Source organism: Equus quagga, chromosome 17 (genome assembly GCF_021613505.1).
Source record: "Equus quagga isolate Etosha38 chromosome 17, UCLA_HA_Equagga_1.0, whole genome shotgun sequence".
Lineage (NCBI taxonomy): Eukaryota > Metazoa > Chordata > Mammalia > Perissodactyla > Equidae > Equus > Equus quagga.
This window is the reverse complement of record NC_060283.1, coordinates 15,998,532-16,022,136: the sequence shown is the minus strand read 5'-3', so window position 1 is coordinate 16,022,136 and position 23,605 is coordinate 15,998,532. Positions and strand designations below refer to the sequence as shown.

At 35.6% G+C, this 23,605-nt stretch overlaps 3 protein-coding genes and 1 pseudogene across 3 annotated transcripts; 2 read left to right on the top strand and 2 right to left on the bottom strand.

Annotated features, from left to right (window-relative positions):
* The first annotated feature begins 7,636 nt into the window (after window positions 1–7,636).
* LOC124228420 (olfactory receptor 5M11-like) lies at window positions 7,637–8,557 on the top strand. The gene has a single exon (XM_046642910.1). It carries the CDS (start codon window positions 7,637–7,639, stop codon window positions 8,555–8,557), a length of 921 nt encoding a protein of 306 aa, XP_046498866.1.
* A 2,983-nt stretch (window positions 8,558–11,540) lies between these two features.
* On the bottom strand, window positions 11,541–14,469 carry LOC124229104 (olfactory receptor 1030-like; annotated as a pseudogene).
* A 796-nt stretch (window positions 14,470–15,265) lies between these two features.
* Window positions 15,266–15,991, top strand: LOC124229103 (olfactory receptor 5M1-like). The gene has a single exon (XM_046644211.1). It carries the CDS (start codon window positions 15,266–15,268, stop codon window positions 15,989–15,991), a length of 726 nt encoding a protein of 241 aa, XP_046500167.1.
* Window positions 15,992–22,382: 6,391 nt separating this feature from the next.
* Window positions 22,383–23,360, bottom strand: LOC124229102 (olfactory receptor 1030-like). The gene is given in 1 exon segment (XM_046644210.1): window positions 22,383–23,360. A coding segment is annotated over 1 exon segment (978 nt).
* Window positions 23,361–23,605: the final 245 nt, after the last annotated feature.

The window sequence follows — 23,605 nt, the reverse complement described above, 5'->3', positions numbered from 1 at the left end:
TGTTCTGTTTGCATCCTACTCTTTCTTCTGGATTTAGTTTTCCTTTGTGTGATATATACCATTAATTAGCTTTTTTCCCTGAGAGTTTATGGGAGATAAATGCTCTCTGTTTTTATTTGTATGGAAATGTCTTGTTTTAATTTTAATTGTCAAAGAAGAATTCATTTGGGTATGAATCTAGATAGGCAGTTTTCCTTTCAGTGCTTGGAAAATATTTCATACTCTGGCTCCTGTTACTTTTGTTGTACAGATGATGGTACTACTAGATTTTTTATTTCTCTGTAAGGAAAATATTTTCTTTTTTTTAAGTTTTGAAATTTTCAGTTTCAGTTTTTTCTTTGTGGAGATTAAGTTGTATTTACCCTTTTCCACTTTCACGGCCTCCTTGGCTGATCTTTGTAAGTCATACCCTCTTTGTGTATGTTCTCACAGTCTCACGTACCTTTAATTTAAAGGATATTTTATAATGATAATTTAAAATTATATGTGTGATTGATTCATGGTTGCATCGTTCCCCAAATGTCTGGTCCATGAGGACAAGGTCTGTGTTTGCTATTGCTCACGATTTTAAAGCCAGGATTTATCCCAAAACCTAGAATAGAGATGGTTCTCAGTAAATATCTATTGAGTTAACAAACTATCACTATGCCCTTTGCATTACGATTATTTGGGTGCAAATTCCACCTTCTATCACTTTCTAACATGATCTTCATGAGCTCATAGATAATTTAAAACCTGATTGTGAAACTTTAAGTGTGTGTCCTTCACCCTCCCACAGTAAAGCATAAACTTGTCAGGGACACAAACCATCTTTTGACTTTCTGTTATGATTTCTACATTAACAATACAGTGCCAAATAGAAGGTTTTCTCTGAACATCTTTTAACTTAATAGATGAATGAATGAATGAGTGAGTGAGTGAATGAATGTCGCTATACCTGGAGAATGTTTAGTATTGTGTGAGCTTTCGTATTTCTTTGCTGAACTATCAACAATGTAATTTCAAGGATTGTCAATTGGCCTGTTTGAAGCCCATCTTTAAAACTTATTAGTTGTATACACCAGGGAAAGTTACCTAACCTCCCTTTGCTTCTTTCCCATCTGTAAAATGAAGATAAAAATAGTATGACCCATGCGTTTTCTGGGGATTAGCTGAGATAATGTTTATAAAGTGCTAAGCTAATTCCTGGCACATATTAAGTATTTGATTCTTGTTACCCATAAAGATTACCCCACATTCTCTTTTCTTTCCTGTGGTTTCTTAAAGAAATTAGCCACTCATCCCATTTCATCTCCCTACAGAGTTTCATTTTTTAAAGATAAGGAAATGTGCTCCATAAAGCGCAACATCACCTGGGAGAGAATAACCAACATTTGTTGTATATTCAGAGTATTAGGCACACATTGCACACTCCATAAATTATTCAGCAAGTATTTGTTGATTGACTAATATCTCCCAGGGCCCGTGACAGTTGATCACAGTCTTTACCCGTAAGGGTTTGTAGTCTAATGGTGGCAATAGAAATATTAGTAGGTAATTAAAACAGACTAGGTTAGACAATGATGGGGCAGAGTGACAAGAGAGCATGGAGGATGGAGGTCGAACCCAGTTCTGTGGAGGTAGAGAAAGCATCTTGTGAGAAGACTTCATTTTGAACTGTTCCTAGTGCCAGGACCAACTTGAATCTGTTGAGAATAAGTAAGGCACTGACTGGAGGGAAGCTAAGGAAATATTTAAAAAATGATGAGGGAAGTAAGGACAAACTGTGACTTTAGATTGAGAAATGGCAGCTACCTACAATTGAAAAAAGTGTATAAGACAGGAATTCAAATCCTACCCAGCCACAGAACAGCTTCCTGACACTGGATGGGTTAGTCCATCCCTATTCTTTTATTGGGCCTCTATTTCTTTAGCTGAAAGGTCAGGATGGAGTGCCAACCTCTGAGGGTTACTTTGAGGAATCAATTAAATTACTTATGTGAAAGTTGTCCTTAGGTAGGAAGTGCTTACAAAGGTATTTGCCAACAGCCCTGTCTGTTTCCCACTCTTGTTCATGGCTGACCCTGCTTGAGACATCAATGTTCATCAGAAAGGACATTGCTAAGAACTCTGCATTTAAGGAGAGGAGACAGTTTCAGTAGAAAAGAAAAAGAAAACATAAAAATCAGACCCTCATGAAAATCTCAAGAAGAATATCTTTGTGTGCCTTCCACAGAGATTTTAGGACAAACAATAAATTTGAAATTTTGGAAAATATGACAGGCATATGATTAGCTTTCTGACCCTAGAGAGTTCCAATTAAACCCAAGAGGGGTGATTTGTGATGTAACACTCATCACTGCTACTCTCAAATCCTTCTGAGACTTTCTGTTAGAGTAGGTCCCTACCGCCAACACCCTGGTATAAATATGAGTACATTTTACAGCTTAGAGAGACATCAAGAAACTTCCTTAACCAGAGGTTAGGAAAACAGGTGCTTATCAGAATCATAAGTAAGTCTTTGTGTTTTTACTTTCTTTATTTTTAGTCAAGAAGAGATTTTATTAAAGTCTCAAAGTGACATTTACAAATTATAAGGATTTTCCATCCTTAAAAATCATATTGTCTCTGACTTTGCAAATCAATGGTGCTCAGGAATCTAGAGTTTTATCTCTGAAAGAGAACATGCCCTTCTCTCAGTGGTTGTTGGCAGAGACTTAGTGAGGTCAGCTCTGAAAAGTCTTAACTCTATTTCTTGCAGCACACATAGCATCCCTACTTTACACAAAACATTTTTCTAAGCTTTGAATTAGCTATTTTATTCCTCAGGACAATTGCATTTCCCCTTCTACAGCTGGTAAAATTAAGGTAGGAGAGGTTAAATAATTTGCCACTATGATTGAATTCATAATCGGTGGAGCCAGAATCAGAACAGGTTACTAAGTGGAATTAGATTCATAAAGTTCTGACTTTCTAGATACTAAAGTATTGACTCCTTGATATTCAGTATGTTAGAGCAGACCCTACATAATCTAATTTGATTTATTTATTTTGAAAAAGCTGCAACAAGGCTAGATGTTATCCAAGTTCACTCGTGAGTAAGTTGGCTATGGAGCTGAATATAGGTTCCAGACCCATCCAGAACCTTTGCTTGATAGAATTTTTCCTTAAACACAGAGAAAAAGCTCAATGAATAGCTTAGTGCTCCCCTCTGCATGTGCATCTGATCATATGGACTTACCTGCTGATGAGTTAGGCATTAGTGTATACCTATAACTAGGGTTGATCTCACTTCAGGCTGCAAATGTCAAGTTCACACAAGACACTCTGCTGGGCTTTAGACTCATCTCTCACTGTGGAACTCCAGTTGTGCACACTTTCCTTCCTTGCAGATGCTCTCATGAATTGATATTGTTTTCTGATGCCTGCCTCTAAGCACCTTATAAATTTAATTTCAAGGCTCTCCTCCTCTTAATTATCTGTTGGAAAATTCCTAAGTTACCATTGTAGGGAGAAGGAGGAGAGGGCAGTGAGGAGACAGAGGTAGTCCCATTTACTCTCCCTACTGCAAAGAGAAAGTCACCCTGAAAACAGATAAGAAGTAGTCAGCTTGTCTTTATCTGTAGTTCTCAATGGCATAGAGCTCTTTATGTCCCTAAGGACAACATGAAAACATATTTCAGTCGGGTTTTTTTTTCTGCATCTCCTTATTTCCAATTAAATAAGGCACTTCTATTTCCCAAGATTTTAAGTCACCTGGAGGGTTGGTTCTTAAAAAGTGACGAGTTATTATGCTTATACTGCTCATTTCAAACATATCCCTTATCTTCACCTTCACATGCATAAATGGACAAAATCATATTTTCCTCTGTACACCTCTAGGATAATTTTAGCATTAGTGCACCCTGTTTCTTAAAAATACTTTGAGGCAATCCTTTCTGTTTTCTCTAGCAAAGCTTGAACCACAACTAATTTTCTTGACAATAGGCTCATTGCAATTTCAGTCGATCTTCCTGTGCAATATGTTATAGACCTGTCACTCGTGCAAAAGAAATAAAAAGGAAAGCATTCTGGTCACTGCACACAAATGTAAGGACATTTTCAGCCACAGGACAGAGCTTACCCCAAAACAAGAGTTCGTATAGTTAGAGCCAGCTTATCTATGAGACCCTTAATATATTTTTTTTCGAGGGGGGATAAAATTTTGAGTATGTGCTTTTATCTTAATTGAAGATCCATAGTTTCATTAGAGTTTTCAAGGGATTCATGTAAAAGATTAAAAAACAGGGGCTGGCCCCGTGGCCGAGTGGTTAAGTTTGCGCGCTCCGCTGCAGGCGGCCCAGTGTTTGGTCGGTTCGAATCCTGGGCGCGGACATGGCACTGCTCGTCAGACCACGCTGAGGCAGCGTCCCACATGCCACAACTACAGGAACCCACAACGAAGAATACACAACTATGTACCGGGGGGCTTTGGGGAGAAAAAGGAAAAAATAAAATCTTTAAAAAAAAAAAAAAGATTAAAAAACAATGTTTAAGGACCATTCTTACAGTGAATTAAGGTTAAAGTTTTTCCATAGCTCTACTTGCTTTTTGTCTTAAACAAAGTCTTTTCTCATTCACTTGTAATTGAATGGCCAACAACAACAAAAAAACTAGCCTGTGGAGCTAGGTTACCATCTAGAGGATCTCACCAGGGCTAAATCCTTGCTTTGAGGCTTCTTTCTCTTTTCCTTCTTCCTCTTCTTCTTTCTCCCCTTCTCCTATATTCCTCCTCCTCCTCCTACTTCTTCTTCCCTGCTCCTCTCCCTCCACATCACCCTCCCCTGCTTCCTTCTTCTCCTTCTATTCTTTACTTTAGCAGGGGTTAAGACACTATGCTTCTCCTTTCATATCCCAACTGTCAGCTCTGATACCCTCTGTGTTCCAGGAAAAGCTGGCTTCATGGACATGCAACTTATGCAGTTGGCAGGGCTCTGTTTTCAGAACTCCCTCTAGGTTGGTTTAATGCTCTGGTGTCAGAGTCATGAAATTCTTAACAATTTTTGAACAAGGATCACTTACATTTTTATTTGTCCTAGACTCTGCGTATTACGTAGTTCTCCTAGTTGCAGGTTTCACAATTTGTGGCTTTTTACCATCCTTGAGCTACTCCACTGTGAGTTCTTTCTCCAGGAGGTAGAGGCTCTCTCTGCTTGTGAACTAATAAACTCACAAGCGTCTTGTTCAGAAGATGTTCACCTTTTTCTCTGGCCAGACTCAGACAGTCAGATTGGCTACGGTTTTCTTTCTCTGTAAACACAAAATTTTCATTCCTTTTTGACTCTGCTGTTACCAGTACCAATGTTCTACTTCAGTTGGGTTTTGATGGATCTCACACAGGTTACTGAGCTTTTGCATCACGACCATTTCAGAAAGCAGAGGTAGTTGTTAGTGACATGCAACAAATGAGTCCTTCTGCAAATGAAACCCTGAAGTCGAATTTCTTGCCCTGTTTTTGTAGATCTGAAATTGCCAAATCCTAAGATTTTTCATTCCATTTTTCTCAGTTGTGGTAAGCATTACCAATTCTCTCCGTGGGGTTTTCGAGGTATAGAAGAACATGAAAATATGTCCTAAGTCACTTTGCTGCTGTCATATAAATAAATATCCTGGTTGCGGAGTACTTCCTGCTACACACTTCTTGAAAGGACTGCACCTAACCCCTGACTCCTCTTCTCCAGGGAAGGACACTGATATTCTTGGAAGGAAAGTCTTAGGTAGAGATGAAACAGACTTTCAATCAAGTGAAACATTCATATTTTAGGGAATATCTCAGTTGGATTTTCTGCACTTCTCTGCATGAACTCTTTACACACGTGTATCACTACCACTTCCACAGAAAGATCACATATGACGTTTCTGCATCTGATCTTTATACTTCCTAGAGCATCCTTCTTAAAACAGGCTTATTGCTTGTTCTCATCCTCCTTCAATTTGTTGCTAAAAATTCACCTCTTCGTGAGTTCTTCCTTGATGTTACTATTTAAAATTTGAACACCCTTTCCTCCAAACTCCATCTTCTTTATTTTTCTCTATAATAGTGCCATTTGAAATACCATTTACCTACTTACATTACTAGCTGAATCTGTCCACTACAATGTGAATGCCAGAAAGGCAGGGGGTTTGAAGGTTTTGTTCCTTTCTGCATCTGTAGTGCCTAATCACATGATACACTGAGCATCAGTAAACACTTGTTTATGAATATCTAGTTTGATGTCAGCCTGACTTGAGAGGGGGGCAGAACTAATATTGTTAATCCTACTTACAAATGGGAAAAAGTGGTGATTCACGGTTAGAGATCATTGTATGTCATCAATAGCTATTATTAGTGTGTATTCAACCATTATTCATTAAGAACTTACAATTCTGGGCAAAGAAGATATAGGTGCCAAGAGTGTTTGTCACTGTCTTTCTAAAATTTATACTAAAGTAAGTTCTAGTGACACATTATTGAAATGAGACAAGAATTGTGGAGGTTTTAAAAAAAATGAAGTGTGAGAGAAAGTGAAGTGTGAGAGAAAAAAATAAAAGCATCTCAAGACAAAGAAGAGGGGATTCAGCTCTAGCTCTGAAATGAAGGGGATGAAAAGCCATAGGGATTGGAATAGCTCTAATAGACACAAGTTGTGATTAATAACAAATACAGACTATGCAAAATTTATTTCTTTTCTTTATCAACACATTACATCATTGCCATAGATCGTCCTCAAAAACTGTGTAAGATTTTATTTGATTTAATATGCATTTGTTCATTTATTTGACATGTTTATGGGACTACTGTGACTGTGCCTTTTTAAAGTGTGATTCTGGGAACATCTGCATTGAAATTTTCTGGGTACTTGTTGAATATGAAGTTCCCAGAATCCCACATAAAACTTTCTGAAACAAACGATCTGTGAATTTTCTTGATTAACAAGCTTCCCAAGCAACTGCTTTGTACACTGAAGTTCCAAAGCACTAATTCTCCTAAGGATATTATGTCATGAAAAGCTCTGTGGAGACACAGATATGAGTAAAACATTGCAAGTAATTAATCTTTCATGCTTACGCTACTTTTTCTTTTCTTTTTTAAAATCAGTATATAAATATATGCTTAGAAGTCACAACATAATGATGAACTGGACTTTGTGCCTGACCCTGAAGAACTAACATATGAGTAGAAAGTAGATTCACTATGGTGATGTAATGTGCTTGTGAATAAATTAGAGGTTTATAGAGTGCACTAAAGCAAAAAGCAGAAAGGGATTAATTCAACCTCATGAATGATGGGAGTGAAGTGAGATGTTTCACAAAGAACTGGCCTTTAAACTAGGCATTACAGACTGAGTAGAGTTGAGAGGCAAAAGAGAATATGTACCATAGTTGTATATATGGATATGGTAATAGGTATAAGTATGGTTATGTATAGGTACAGCTAGAGGTAAAACTGTAGGCATAGAGACAGATGTATAAAAACAATTCAATGTAATGGCTTAGTAAAGGTACAAAGTTGGGGTTATGATAGTTTTCATCTGAATGACGAGGAAGAAAAATCATTTCAATAGTCAGTAATGTTATTTGTACCTTCATGTCTGCTTTATTTTCATTTATTTCAAGTGCAGGCACAGGCTCTCAGAAAATGTCCATCAAAAATGACAGTACAGTAACAGAATTCATTCTCCTGGGGCTCACGGATAGTCCGGAACTCCAGGCTCCCTTCTTTGTGCTGTTTCTGGTTGTGTACCTTGTCACCCTCTTAGGCAACCTGAGGACGATGGTGTTAATCAGACAGGACTCTTGTCTTTACACGCCCATGTACTGCTTCCTCGCTAATTTAGCCTTTGTAGACTTGTGCTACATCTCAAATGCAACACCACAGATGTTGACTAATTTCTTATCAGAGAAGAAGACCATCACCTTTGCTGGCTGCTTTATACGGTGTTATATTTTCATCGCACTTCTCCTCACTGAGTTTTACATGCTGTCAGCAATGGTCTATGACCGCTACGTGGCCATATGCAACCCTCTGTGCTATAGTGTGAAAATGTCCCGGCGTGTCTGCATCTGCTGGGCCACATTTCCTTATGTCTATGGCTTCTCAGATGGGCTGTTCCAGGCCATCCTGACCTTCCGCTTGACCTTCTGCAGATCCAATGTCATCAACCACTTCTATTGTGCTGACCTGCCACTCATCAAGCTTTCTTGCTCTGATACTTATTTCAAAGAGCATGCCATGCTCATATCAGCTGGCTTCAACCTCTCCAACTCCCTCACCATCATCCTGGTATCTTATGCCTTCATTTTTGCTGCTGTCCTCCGAATCAAATCAGCAGATGGAAGGCACAAGGCATTCTCTACCTGTCGTTCCCACATATTGGCTGTTACACTATTTTATGGAACACTCTTCTGCATGTATGTAAGATCACCAACATATAAGACTATTGAGGAATCCAAAATAATAGCTGTCTTCTACACTTTTGTAAGCCCAGTGCTTAAGCCGTTCATCTACAGTCTGTGGAACAGAGATGTAAAGCAGGCCTTGAAGAATGTCCTCAGATGAAATATGGTCGATAAGATGGCACCGCCTCCAATTTCCAAAAAATCCTAATTGTAAATCTTTAGCTCAGATGTCTTTGCATTTTCATGATGAGTTTCGGTGTTCTCTCTGGATATGTCTCAAATATCTCAGCTGAAAATCTTGAGTCTTGGAAGAAATGAACTGAATTTATTAGTCTAGGCCCTTGTTACTCAATGTGTGATCCATGGACTGGCAGGAAAAGTGTTACCTTGGAGGTTGTTAGAAATGTAGAACCACGTTCTGCACTTCACATCTACTATATTCAAGTCTCTGTTTTAACCAAATTCTAGGTGATTTGTGAACACATTAGATTTTGAGGAGCACTGCTCTAAGTGAAAATTCCCAACGCATATGCCCTGGAACCCCAGTGTGCTCTTGTTTATAATGGTAAACAGAATAAACATGCTCTCACCTCAGTTCCTTGAATTTATTCCATTCTTCTTACTATCTATCTTTAGGGGATAGAACTTTTTAAGAAATGTCCTTCTGTACTTCTCTTTTGACTTACTAAGTAAAGCTAGAAACTATGGGTCATGATAGTGGTTTCCTGTTTCTTGTGAATGTCCACGTGTACTGGTCAATATGAGAACAGGAAGAGAGAGGAATAGAATGATCTTTCTTTTCCTAGACTTAGTTTGTGGGTCCAGTTTGTGGCCTCTGATCTATGGGGATCTACTTCTTACCTATGACTTGCAAGCCTCGATCCACAAACTCAGGTCTAGGAAAAGAATGAATGCTTTCTGTTCTCCAAAATTTAGAATTTACTTGGAATTATCTTTTATCTTGTCTTCTCATTTTATTTATTTATTTATTTATTTATTTATTTATTTATTTGAGGAAGATTAGCCCTGAGCTAACATCTCCTGCCAATCCTCCTCTTTTTGCTGAGGAAGACTGGCCCTGAGCTAACATCTGTGCCCATCTTCCTCTACCTTATATGTGGGATGCCTACCACAGCATGGCTTGCCAAGCGGTGCCATGTCAGCACCCAGGATCCAAACTGGTGAACCCTGGGCTGTCGAAGTAGAATGAGCAATCTTAACCACTGCACCATGGGGCCGGCCCCTTGTCTTCTCATTTTCAAATGAATATTTGGATTAATGATTTCAGTATTATTTATTTTCTCATATATGTTTATACATTTCACCAAAACACTGCTTAAGCTGAAAGCCACTAATTTTTCTATTTTTTCTCATTCAGTCTGCAATATTTTTCTATTTTCCTAATGACTTCTTAACTTCTGGGTTGTTTAGCAGAGAGTCCTTCATTACCTTATATTTGACCTTTAAAAACTTATTTCACTGTTACGTATTTGTAGTTTATTTTTATTGTAAGAGAACACAGACTTATGATTTTAACCTTGAAATTATATTGACTAGTTTTTTTTCAAGGTTCATTGAGATATAATTGACATATAGGATTGTGTAGCTTTAAGGTGTACAACATGATGATTTCATACATCTATATATTGTGAAATGATTATCACAATAACGTTAGTTAACAAATCTATCATCTCACATAATAACAGTTTTTCATTCTCTTAGAAGTCGCCAACTTATTTAAGATCCACTCGCTTATCACTTGTTAGAGCACAAAAGTATTTTAACTATAATCACCACGTGGTAAATTAGACCTGCAGAAATTATTCATATTATAATTGGAAATTTATACCCTTTGATGAACATTTCCCCATTTTCCTAGCCCCTACATATCATCATTCTATAATCTGATTCATCAAGTTCAGCTTTTTAGAGTCCACATAAAAGTGATATCATACAGTATTAGTCTTTTTTTTTTTTTTAAAGATTTTATTATTTCCTTTTTCTCCCCAAAGCCCCCCGGTACATAATTGTATATTCTTCGTTGTGGGTTCTTCTAGTTGTGGCATGTGGCACGCTGCCTCAGCGTGGTCTGATGAGCAGTGCCATGTCCGCGCCCAGGATTCGAACCAACGAAACACTGGGCTGCCTGAAGCGGAGCGCGCGAACTTAACCACTCGGCTACGGGGCCAGCCCCACAGTATTAGTCTTTTTGTTCCTTCCCAAAGAAAGATAAAAGTAAAAACTGACTATTAAAAGGAAGTGAAATACTAAAATATCAACATTAAATTATATTGTGCAATTAAAAAGAAGCCAATTTCAAAGAGTGTTAACCAATTTGGAATATTCTTATAATACTATTCAGTTTTAAAACACTGAAACCTAATATTCATGCATACTTGAGGAGCTGTTATGTAAAATTGTTTGTGGGCAGACAAGAACTGAAAGGTAATATGTAAAGTATATAACAATCATTAATTATGTAGTAGGGAAAATGATATAAAACTCTTCTGTAACAAAAGAGTATACTAAACCAGAAGTGAGTATTCTCTATTAAGAAGAGATAATGTTTTGATTAAAGGAAGCTAATGAAACAAGTCATAGAGTAATTAAAACATGTAAAGTATTAAGTTCTTTCTTGAAAAAAGAGCACATATGCTTTTATAGTCAAGAGAAGTAGAATAAAATATACACCAATGTGCAGTGAGAAAATCTTTGAAATTAGAGATGTGAGTTTCTTTTTCATTAAAGGAAACTATGTAATATATTGAATTAAAGTAAATCATTTTCATATTGAGGAAATATATTTTAAAGCACTTCACTTTGCTGGTAAGAGTAGCTAAGCAATGCTCAATATTGATGACCTAGGAAGTGAAAGGAAGAACATCTTCTAATTAATCAAGTGGAAATGAGTTCTTGAGTAGGACTAAAAACATGACATTGCATAATGATAAACAGCTATCTTCTGTTGTATTTCCTATCAACCATCATTTCTACACAGCTTTTCCATTCATTTTTTCATTAGACTCTCAATTAATCCCTAGTTACGCACATATGTAAAAAAATATTGTTATCCCAAAGAATTGCATTCATGTAACACCAACAAGGGATACTTTTTATTGTTTATGAGGCTTTTATGTTTTTTATCATTGGGAGACTGTCAAAATAGAACTTTTTTCCATTGAACTAAGGTTTCTCATAAGCACTCTTCTCAAAGCCTGTTTCACATCGTTGTTCCCCAGGCTGTAGATAAATGGATTCAGGGTGGAACTCACAAAAATACAAAACATGTGCACAATTTTCCTTGTTCAACAGTCTGCTCATTTGCTGGTCTCATTTACATGCAGCACAAAACACAATGAAGGCTATCGGGGGGGCTACAGGTGAAGTCTTTGTATTGCCATTCACTGCAATATGTCTTCATAAGTGTGATGTAAATGAAAATGTAGCAGATGAGAATGATAAGTAGGGAACTTTTGAGTTGAATCTTTGTAGATACAAAGAGGGCAGTTTGCTTCATGAAAGTGTCATAAATTATCAACATTTAGAGAGATAGGCAAGAACAGTAGAAATGATTGTCGGTGTTGGGTCCATAAAAGGACAAGTGAGAGGTCAATATTACCTGCATTGTGCCCACTGTAGAACCTCAGAAATAGAGGAAAGAGACCAGGCAGATGCAATGTGGCCTGGACATTTTGCTGTTGTAATGCAAGGGATTGCAGATTTCCACGTACCGTTCATAGGCCATGGCACCGTGCATGTAATATTCACCAAGAACAGACTCATGAAGACTCACTGAGAAAACTTGCAAGTATTCCCTTGTCCACTCCTATTTACTACTTAAATCTCTTCATCCAACTACTTCTCCTCCTTCTGCTGCTTTGAGCATTCATTTTCTTCTTCATCTTTTTTTTTTTTGTCCAAGCTTCCTTGATAGTGGAAACAAAAAAAGGAGAAGAGATTAATCAGCTTTCTGTCTGGATTCCACCATTGATGTAATTGTTAAAAATTTTGGAGGTGAAGAAACGGTTTGAAGAATTAGGTTCCAATGCTTTGCTTTTGACCTGCTTTAATTTAAGTATGGGAAGAGGCCTGATATCATCGTACCTCTGTTGTCATTTTTTATTAGCACCTTATTATCAAACATCTAGTGAATAATTTGATCAAGTTGGCTCTGAGGAAAGTAAAACTTACCTTTAATCCAAATTTATAAAGAAAATTTACTTACAATAAAATGTAGAAATTCTAATACACTTTGACTAATATGCACAGCCATGCAATCATAATTCTAGTTTTAAAGGGGACTATGTAGGTGGAGGGAGAGGTAGGAATAAGGCATACAAAAATGCCACAAAGCTCACTCTTTAACAAGATTCTGGCTTTTTTACTTGAATAAATGGAATCAATTTTCCTAGAATTGTTGCAAGCCTTTGGTAAATATCCAGAGTTCTCAAGAGTTGATTGTGACAACTTTTGCCAGTGTTCTTGTTGCTTTTATGGAGGAACTGGTTTGGGGAGATCATCACTCTGCCCTTCAGGAAGTTAATCTCGCTCTCTGTATATGATGTTTTTGAGATTCATTTAAGTTGTGTTAGTAGTTTGTTCAATTTTATCACTGACTCGTATTCCATTATCTGGGTCTATCACAATTTGTTTATATATGCATCTGCTGCTATATATTTGAGTTTCTTTATGGATGTAGGTCTTCTTTTCTCTTGGATAAATATGTAATACTTGCTGTGCCATAGTTTTATAAGGCTCTTAACTTTATAAGAAATTTTATAAGGAACAACCAGTTTTCCAAAGTAGTTGAATTATTTTATACCCCATCAAGTGATATATTATGAAAGTTACAATTACTTCACATTGTCATTATCTATATTTTTCTTGTTAATCTTTGCAATTATCACCATTAATGTGAATATAAAGCATTATCTTTGTTGTAGTTATAATTTCCATTTTCTTGACAATTATAGATGTTGACATTCTTTTCATGTGGTTATTGACTATTCACTTATTTTATGAACTTTCTGTTCACCTCTTATACTTTTTTTTTTAGTTAGGATGGTTATATTTTGACCAGTTTATTGTTGAGAATCTTCATGTATTCTGAATACAAGTCCTTGTCAGAATTATGGAATGTGAGCATCATTTTTCCTAGTCTATGGCTTTCCTAGTCTTTCTGCTCCTCAAATCTCTCATCTATTGTACCTTCTTACTCCTCACTTTCATTAGATGACTTCATTTCAGTGGTTATAGAGAAAAATGTAAGCTTTCTGATTGGAATTTCAATTGCTCTTTACTATATTAAAATTATAAAACTTATATACACATATTTTCCTCCTTCCATGGTGTTAAAACTGATGGTTAAATTCTTTATATGTGCTGAAGATCTCATAAACAGTACCAAGCTGTTTATAGAGAAGTTAGGTAGGGACATTGGCCTCAAAGGAGAATCTAGTTCCCAAAGCATCAAATTAAGTTTATGCCCCTGAGGAGCAAGGAGTATTTAATTGTTTATTTTTTTAGAATTATTTAAAAAATACTCCAGAGAATATACTTAAACACATTATAAATCTTCCCACTGTGTTTTTATTTATTCACTTTTTGAGGAAGATTAGCCCTGAGCTAACATCTGCTTCCAATCCTCCTCTTTTTGCTGAGGAAGACTGGCCCTGAGCTAACATCCGTGCCCATCTTCCTCTACTTTATATGTGGGACGCCTGCCACAGCATGGCTTGACAAGCTGTGTGTAGGCCCACACCAGGGATCCAAACCAGCAAACCCCAAGCCGCAGAAACAGAATGTGTGAACTTACCCACTGCCCCACCAGGCGAGCCCCCCACTGTGTTTTTATAAAGTATGGTAAGTCAGCTTTTACATGTAGGTCATTTTCTACATTTCTTCACAAAAATATGTTTTGTTCTTTTGTGTGTAGATTAGTATGCCCTAAATGTTGGGGAAAATTGCCTCTAAAGCATCCTAGCTTTACTTTCTTCCTAATACTTGCTTCTAACTGACATTATATTATACATCTTTACCTATGTGTTTAGTATCCGTTCCTCCTCCTACCATGCTCCATGAGGATGGGGAATTTGTTCACTGCTGTAGCCCTAGAATGGAAAAATATTGAACTTTGAAGTTTGCATGAAAAAATGAGTGGGGAAATTTACAAACCAGAGAGAACAATTTTTCATTCTGTACCTTCTGAGCCATATATTAAGAGCTAAATTTCACTAATCCAATGACCTCTTTATGAAATTAAGTCAGGCTACTATGGGTTTCCAGTGAAAATACTGTACAGAACATTTATCTTTTATTTTATACCTGAAACAATAGGATATCACAGCTGAAGGGACCCTAGAAACCCAACTTCCTTCACTTGTCCATTTGAATGATGCCGACGACTTGCTGCTTTTCATATGAGACTTGCACTGTTTTGGCTTTTTTTCCCAAAACTTTTGAACAAAATATCAAATATGAAGCTTCCTAATAAGACAGTATAAACGTGTGAATATGTATACACATAATATGCAATATTATTGTATACTTTAAATTAATTAATATAAATAAAATTATATATAAATACATAGTTATAAATATATGAGGAGAGAGTGTGTGTGCACATTTGAGAGATATATATAGAGAGAAACAACAGAGATATGGGGTGAATATATTTACATAGACATCCTGATGTGTTTGTTGATAGGAGAATAGCAATTTCCTCATACATGAATAGATCAATGTATAAGTGATAAAACCGTTGGAATAAAATAATAAAAGCAGAATCTGGAACGGAAAGAATTCCTTACTTTGTCACTTTTAATTTTCAAGGGATAAGAAAATGTCTTCTCAAAACCACACTGTAGTGATGGAATTCATTCTCCTGGGACTCACAGATGATCCAATGCTAGAGAAAGTCCTGTTTGTGGTGTTTCTGGTGATCTACCTAATCATGCTGGCAGGGAATCTGTGCATGATTGTGCTGATCAAGATTAATTCCCACCTCCAAACTCCCATGTATTTCTTCCTTAGCCACCTCTTCTTTGTAGACATTTGTTATTCCTCCAACATTACTCCAAACATGCTGTACAATTTCCTCTCAGACCAGAAGACCATCTCTTATGCTGGATGCTTCACGCAGTGTCTTCTCTTCATTGCCTTGGTTATCACTGAGTTTTATATCCTTGCTTCGATGGCATTGGATCGCTATGTAACCATTTGCAGCCCTTTACATTGCAGTACCAGAATGTCCAAGAACATTTGTGTGTGTCTAGTCACAGTCCCTTACACTTTTGGTTTCCTCAATGGACTCTCTCAGACACTGCTGACTTTTCACTTATCTTTCTGTGGCTCCCTTGAAATCAATCGTTTCTACTGTACTGACCCTTCTCTTTTAATGTCGGCCTGCTCTGACACTTATGTCAAAAAGATGGCAATGTTTATAGTTGCTGGCTTTACTCTCTTAAGCTCCCTCTTCATCATTCGTCTGTCCTACGTTTTCATCATTGCATCCATCCTGAGAATCCATTCAGCTGAAGGCAGAAACAAAGACTTTTCTACTTGTGGTTCCCATCTGACAACAGTCACCATCTGAGAAGTCTGTAGAGGAGTCCAAAATAGTTACAGTGTTTTATGCTTTTTTGAACCCGATGCTAAACCCATGGATCTACAGCCTAAGGAACAAGGATGTGATCCAGGTCATGCAGTAAATGATTAAGGGAAATCTCTTTCATAAAATTGCAGTTTAAGCATCTGTTCATTTGTAATTACTAAGTGTCTGTGATGTCAAAGTGACTCCCTTCACAGGACAAACCTACTACTCTGTAGTCATGATTTATTTATCTTCATGAGCTGTCAATGACATTAGCTAAATTCTCCTCAAAATTAATATCTTCAAGACAGCTTGTTTTAATACACACTGAAATGTTGTAATCAAGAAATATTTTCTTTAGCAGAGAACCTCTAAAAATAAATTGGGCAGTATCCAATAATTCCATATGATACTTTAATATCTTTACTTACTTGAGGGTAAACATTACATTTAATTCTAACAGGAACACTGGAAATCCATCTTTTCTGAATTATATGGTCTACAGTGCCAAAGAGAGGTTCAAAATAGGATAGTTATTTTTGCACTTTTTTTAACTTATGAAATTATTTCTTCTTTACTGTGTGGTATAGAACAATGGCTCTGGTGCCTGACTAATTGCTAGAATCGCCTTAGGGAAATTTTAAATATATAAATCACACATAGGTTAAATTTTCTGTAAATGTTTCCCCAACTCAAATCATACACATCCTGAAAATTTTTTGTCCATTTGTAAATACTGGTCATGCTCCTCAATTTTGAAAATAAACCCTCAATGTCTGCTTATGAGTTTCCAGGAATATAGATCCAATTCAATCACAGTGTAGTATAAAGGATTCTAGATATATTTTTTATGTAGTAGCACTGACTTAGGTCTAATTTATTGAGTTAATAGAGTCTATCAAGAGGCTTCTGGGGGCCCAAGTATGCCCTGAAACAGTATACCAATAAGTAGGTGCTTACATATCTTTCTGGAGGAGAACACTCAATTCGTTATTCTCCAGAGAAGTCTGTTCTGGTAGTTCTCAAAAGTTCTGTTGAGAAAATCATCAGTAAAGAATGTTATATAAAGAGATACATAATTCATCCACACTACTTGATGCATTATTAGTCAACTTTCTTTAAACTGTCTTAAATGTTTGGTGAACTAACATTGAGCACTTTGATTTTAACATTTAACACAACAATAAATGTTCATATGAAAGCAACTGCTATATTTACTCTAACGCATTCATATCATGTTCCAGAAAGTCGCTTAGATGACCTGCAGTTTTAGAAAATTAGACTCCATTCTTAAGTCTCAGTTGATTGAGTAAGGCTGATTCTATACAACATGTTCACTATAAACAACTAAAAATATAGACAGTTCTGATAAGTAACATTTATCAGTGATATGTCCTAAACCAACAGAAACTTCTGTTTGAATTTTTTTATATTTTTCCTGAATAAATTGGTAAACATTTATATTCTTATAATTCCTAAAGCAAAATTGGAATCATTTGCCATATTCAAGTATAAACATTGATTTTTCACTTGGGAGTATAATCTTTGTATTTTCATATAGACTAAAAATTTTTAGTGAACGTTATTTTTAATGTAGTATAATACATGAAATTAAATCATACTTGAATTTAATTACAAACATATTACGTTATCAATTGTAGAAAAACAAGTTGAAAAACACTGAAAGATTTTTAACTTTTGGAATTAAATACAGTTTCAATTTTGAAATAAAAGTAAAATTTACTTGCAATCTCCTATTAAAAGAGAGTTACTCTTTGCATTTGGTTTATTTTTTTCTGCTTACTTTATCTTGCAGACCATCATTCCATCATATCGATGTATCCTATCGTTGTTATGATTGACTCAAATCTCTATGTACGTATCATTCTGGTCATTTCTCTGGGATAGATTCCTAAACATGGAATTGCTGACTTAAGTGCTTTGAATATTTTTTAAAGCCCTTGCTAAATTTTTCTAACAGTAAATTTTTTTCCAGAAAGCATGAACCATTTACACTTATGATAAAGAGCATTTGAAAGTAACCATTACACTGTACTTTTGTAAACATTAAGAAATATCATTTAAGATTATTTGCTTCTTTGTTGTCTCAACTGAAATTCTTAGGAAGGAAAAGGTTTCTATTTTAATTTGAACAGAAAAAGAATTGAAATATGTATCTAAGGAAGGATACACACAAGCTTGATGATTGCTGTTCATGTTGTTTCTGATAATTCTTCACATGAAGAAGATTTACATTTTTATTTGGAAAATTATTCTCTCTTTTTGTTTTGTTTTGTGGCTTTTGTCCATATTAAAATTAAATAAACAAGCATGTATATTATGTTATTGATTTTTCATGTCCATATACTATAGGGATATCTTGAGTTATTCTAGATACAATTTTGTTGTATGTTGTAGTGCTGTATATTACGTTTTCCCTCACAATTCAACCCATTTCCTTCTATTACTTATTAAGTAGCCCTTTACTTTTCATTACTTTGTGATATCATCTTCATTGTACACTAAATGCATCAATTTCTGTTGTTTTCTTTGGCCCAGCTATATATGTATTTTAAGCCAAATTCTTATAATTAATGTAGATTTTAAATATTTCAATTTCTACCAGAGAAATTCCATCTTCATTATTTTTCCCTTTTGAATTTATCTTAGGAGAATGCAAATCAGATGCTTCTAGCTATCCACTATTTTCAACCTAGAAATTATGCACACAATAGTTCAATTTATGAAGTATATACACAAGTATAAAAATATCAAATTTACCTACACACAATACATAGCCATAGTAAATTATTTGAAAAATATGGAATGATATTTTAGCAATAATCATATTGTTATAGCTTGGTTCCCAGATCCAGCAAGGAGCTGTGTGACGTGGAGGCCATAGAGAGCACTGTTTAGGGATGAAAGTTTATAGATGAGTTAATTGTTTTACTAGAAAGACAAAGAGGTGTTGGTGGCTTATAAATGAGAAGAGAAGCACACAACTTTGGCACATTAGTGTTGTTTCTTTATTAACGGTTTTACACAAACATTTATTTTTACACAATACCAGTATGTCTATATGCAATATTTTTCAACCAAGATATCTAAATACAGTATCTTATCCCTAACTGGATTTTTTTTTTTTTTTTTTGCCAACAGCTATCCCCCAAAAGAAGTGATATGCCCACACATAATCCCTCAACTGTGAGTCATTCAATCATGAAAACAATTCTGTTGATCGAATTAAAATGAATATTAAATATTTCAATAATCAGAAGAAAATGTCTCTGAGCTTAATAGCAGAGGGAGAAATTCAAAATAGAAAAGTTACTTCATTTTGACCATAAAATAATTTAAAATTAAGCAGCACCTAACAATCTGACAAAGATATTGCCACACAAATAAAATGATAGTATTAGGGTACGGTAAGTTTATAGAAATCACTTCAAGCGTTAAACAACAACATATAAATACATTTCAAAGGTTATGAACTGAAAATTAATAAAAATGTAAAAATGCTAAAATTGATGAATAAAAATTTTAGTAATCAAAAATATGAATTGATACTTTTTGTAGTATCTATATTTAAGAGAGTTCAAAAAAGACTGACACTTTTATACATTGATGTTAGAAAAATAAAAATACACAGTTTCTCTGGAAATTATTTTCACTTTGTGCTTTTAAGAGTATAAAATATACACTTTTATTCAGCAATTCCAAATTTAAGAATGTGCTGAAGGCATAAGAAATTTTGGAGAAAATTTTCGTAGTAAGATTTATTTTATAATTGAGAAAAGGGAAACAAGTGATATATTAACACAAGCAGCCCTCATTTTGCATGGTACTGGTAAACTGGAACCTGTACAGACTGGGGAAATGTGATCTTGCTTTGCATGGCTCCCAGTTACCACAGCACTGTGCAAAGTGCGGACTTCCTGCATTTAAATAACTGGTTAGGCACAGGCAATATGCTGGCTGTAAGTACCTAGATTCCCTGAAGGGTGTATGGGCTGTGACCATAAGGAGAGTGTGACTATCGCATGACAGATTTTTTGCATTAGCATGTTATACAGACATTAAAATGAAGGAGTTCTCAGTTAAAGAAAGGGCAAATCATTTTGTACAGCTTTTTATGAAAAAGAAAGGGTACAACAATATATATATTATGATAACTTGGTAAAATACCAGGATTAAGGAAAAGTAAGGCTTATTCTTTATATCCATGTAACAATTTTCCATGACAAATATTTACTGCTTTCATAAGCAAGAAACAAACAAAAAAGTGCATATTTTCAATATCATCCAGATCCCAAGATACAAAATTAAAAGATCTTTATTTACCAATGTTGGAATTGGAATTTGAAAGTGGGAAAAAGCAGAGATTCAAAACCTGTTCTACAACAGTGGTGAACAGGATGGTCATCCAGCTTTCTTCTAAATCAAGCTTCTGTTATTTTTCTCCTTAAAAATATTGTGCTTCTGAGTAGGTTGCTGTCTTCACTGGTAAACAAAGCTATTCTTCACTGTTTGTTAGTAAGGAGGGACAGTGCAAGTGAATATCAACATCTCTATCTACTCTGTTTTGATCTAGATGCTAAAGTCTTCTTTTACTCAAGAAGTTTCCTTCTCAAGGGAAATCTCCTTCAAATAAAGGGTTTTTGTCTGGGGCCGGCCTGGTGGCACAGTGACTAAATGCACACATTCCACTTCAGCAGCTCAGGGTTAGCAGGGTTGGATCTCGGGTGCGGACATGGCACCGCTTGGCAAGCCATGCTGTGGTAGGCGTCTCACATATAAAGTAGAGGAAGATGGGCATGGATGTTAGCTCAGGGCCAGTCTTCCTCAGCAAAATGAGGAGGATTGGCAGCAGTTAGCTCAGAGTTAATCTTCCTCAAAAAAATAAAAAGGGTTTTTTCATCTTCTTCTTAAACTTAAACATCACCAACATAGTAACTAGTATACTATGAAATTTAGGTAAAGTAAAATCAATTAATGTTGAATACCAATAAATTGTATCTGACACATGAATATTGTCTTTATTGAATTTATATCTACTACATTCACACATAAACACAATAAAGTGAACTCTCCTAGGGCTTTTGAGTATGCAGGGAAACTAGTATACTTGTTTGCTGGTGGTGATTTCACACATCACTGCATCCAAAAAGAAAGAAATATAAAAAGAAGTAAAAATAAAACTGTGGAGATCTGTCTTAATACAATAGCTGATCAGAAAAAATGACTTACATGTATAAAGATTTTCCTAAAGAGGGAAAAATAAAAGCTCCCTGAATATTAGGGTAATGATGTAGTAAAATGTTTCATATCAATGTTATGCCATGCTCTTAAATAAAGACCAGTTTCAAATAGTATCAAACAATCTAGAATATGCTTATGCTACTATTTAGTTGTAAAACACTGAAACCAAATTTTTATGCATATTAGAGTAGTGGTTATTTTTAAATAGTTTGTGAGTAGACACAAAACCAAAGGTAATACATGAAATTACAGGACAACTAATTTTAATATCGTAGGGACACAATGATATGAACTTCGTATGTAAGAAATGAATCAGGAATGGTTTTCTCCAATTAATAAGAGTGTCTGTTTTTATTAAAGGAAACTAATGAAACACATCTTTTGGGTTATTAAAATGTAAAATATCAGGGTTTTTGTTGAAAAAATTAAATGCTTATGTTTTTATTTTCTTTTGAGTTTCTTATTTTTAATTTTTGTTTTATAATAATAACATTGGATTATAACATTATATAACTTTCAGATGTACATCATAATATATTTCTAATTCTGTGTAGATCACATCATGTTCACCCCCACAAAGACTAGTTATAATCCATCACCACACATGTGGAAACAGATATGTTTTTATATTCAAGAGAAGTAGACACAAAAATGCACCAAAAGGGTATTGAGAACAAACATCTGAAATTAGAGATATGAGATTCTTTTTGGAAGATAACCAGCTTTCATTACAGGAAACTATGTAATATATTGTATGAAAGTAAATCATTTTCATATTGAGGAAATATGATGTAAAGTACTTTCTTTACTGATAGGATGACTCAGTGATTCTCAATACTGATGACCTAGGAAGTGAAAGGAAGAATTTATCTGCTAACTAATCAAGTAGAAATGAGTTCTTGAATAAGACTAAAAACATAACCCTGCTTAATCATAAACAGCTGATATCTGTTCTTGTTTCCTATCAATCATCATTTCCAAACAAGTTTTCCATTCATTGTTTCCACTATATCCTCACTTGATCCCAAGCTATGCATACATAAAACATATTATTGTTATTCCAGAGATTGGCATTCAAGCACCACCAACAAGAGATACCCTTGATTGTTTTTGAGATTCTTTTTTCTATTTTTCATTGGGAGACTGTCAAAATGGAACTTTTCTCCTTTATCCTAAGGTTTCTCATAAACACTCTTCTCAAAGCCTCTTTCACATCCTTGTTCCTCAGACTATAGATAAATGGATTCAGCATGGGGCTGACAAAAATGCAAAACACGGCCACAATTTTCCCTTGTTCAATAGACTGCTCATTTGCTGGTCTCAGATACATGCAGAATAGGGACCCATAGAACATAGTGACAGCTGTCAGGTGAGAGCCACAGGTGGAGAAGGCTTTACACTGCCCTTCACTGGAACGAATCCTCATAATGGTGAGGAAAATGAAAACATAAGAGATGATGATGATGAGTAGGGAACCGGTGAGGTTAATCCCTGCAGATACAAACAGGGCAGTTTGCTTTATGTAAGTGTCAGAACATGTCAACATTAAGAGGGGTGGGTCAGCACAGTAGAAATGATTGATAGTGTTGGGTCCACAAAAGGACAAACGCGAGGTCAATATTACCTGCATTGTGCCGACCATGGAACCCCAGAAGCAGGGAAAAGTGACCAGGCAGATACTAAGTGGCCTGGACATTCTGCTGTTGTAATGCAAGGGATTGCAGATTGCCATGTACCTGTCATAGGCCATGGCACCAAGCATGTAATATTCAGTAAGGAGCAGAGTCACAAAAACAAAACATTGGATCAAACATCCCGTGTAGGAAATAGTTTTCTTCTCAGATAAGAAATTAACAAGCATCTGAGGAGAGACGTTTGTAGAATAAAAAATATCCACGCATGCTAAATGGGTGAGGAAAAAGTACATGGGGGTTTGCAGCCTGGGATTAATTCTGATTAATAAAATCAATCCAAAGTTCCTGATCATAGTGATGAGGTAAATCAGGAGAAAGACCCAGAAAAGGATGGGCTGCAGCTCTCATTGACTGGTCAATCCCAGTAGAATGAACTCTGTTGCCTCAGTGCCATTGTGTTGGGGAACATTCTCCATCTTCATTTTCTCTAATAAGAGAAGAGTAAATGTTCAGATATAAAGAGAGAAATAAATTACATGCAATGCATGAATAGACAAAATAAATCTGCACTTAAAGAAACTGGTTTTGAAAAGAGTGGTTTAAATCAGTTGCCATTTCCCTCAGAGATGGAAGAGTTTCAATGAATTCCTTCAGGTGGTTAGTCATGCTGATTAAAGTGGACATTGTATTGGAAAACATATTTTGAAGCTTATGCACTGTA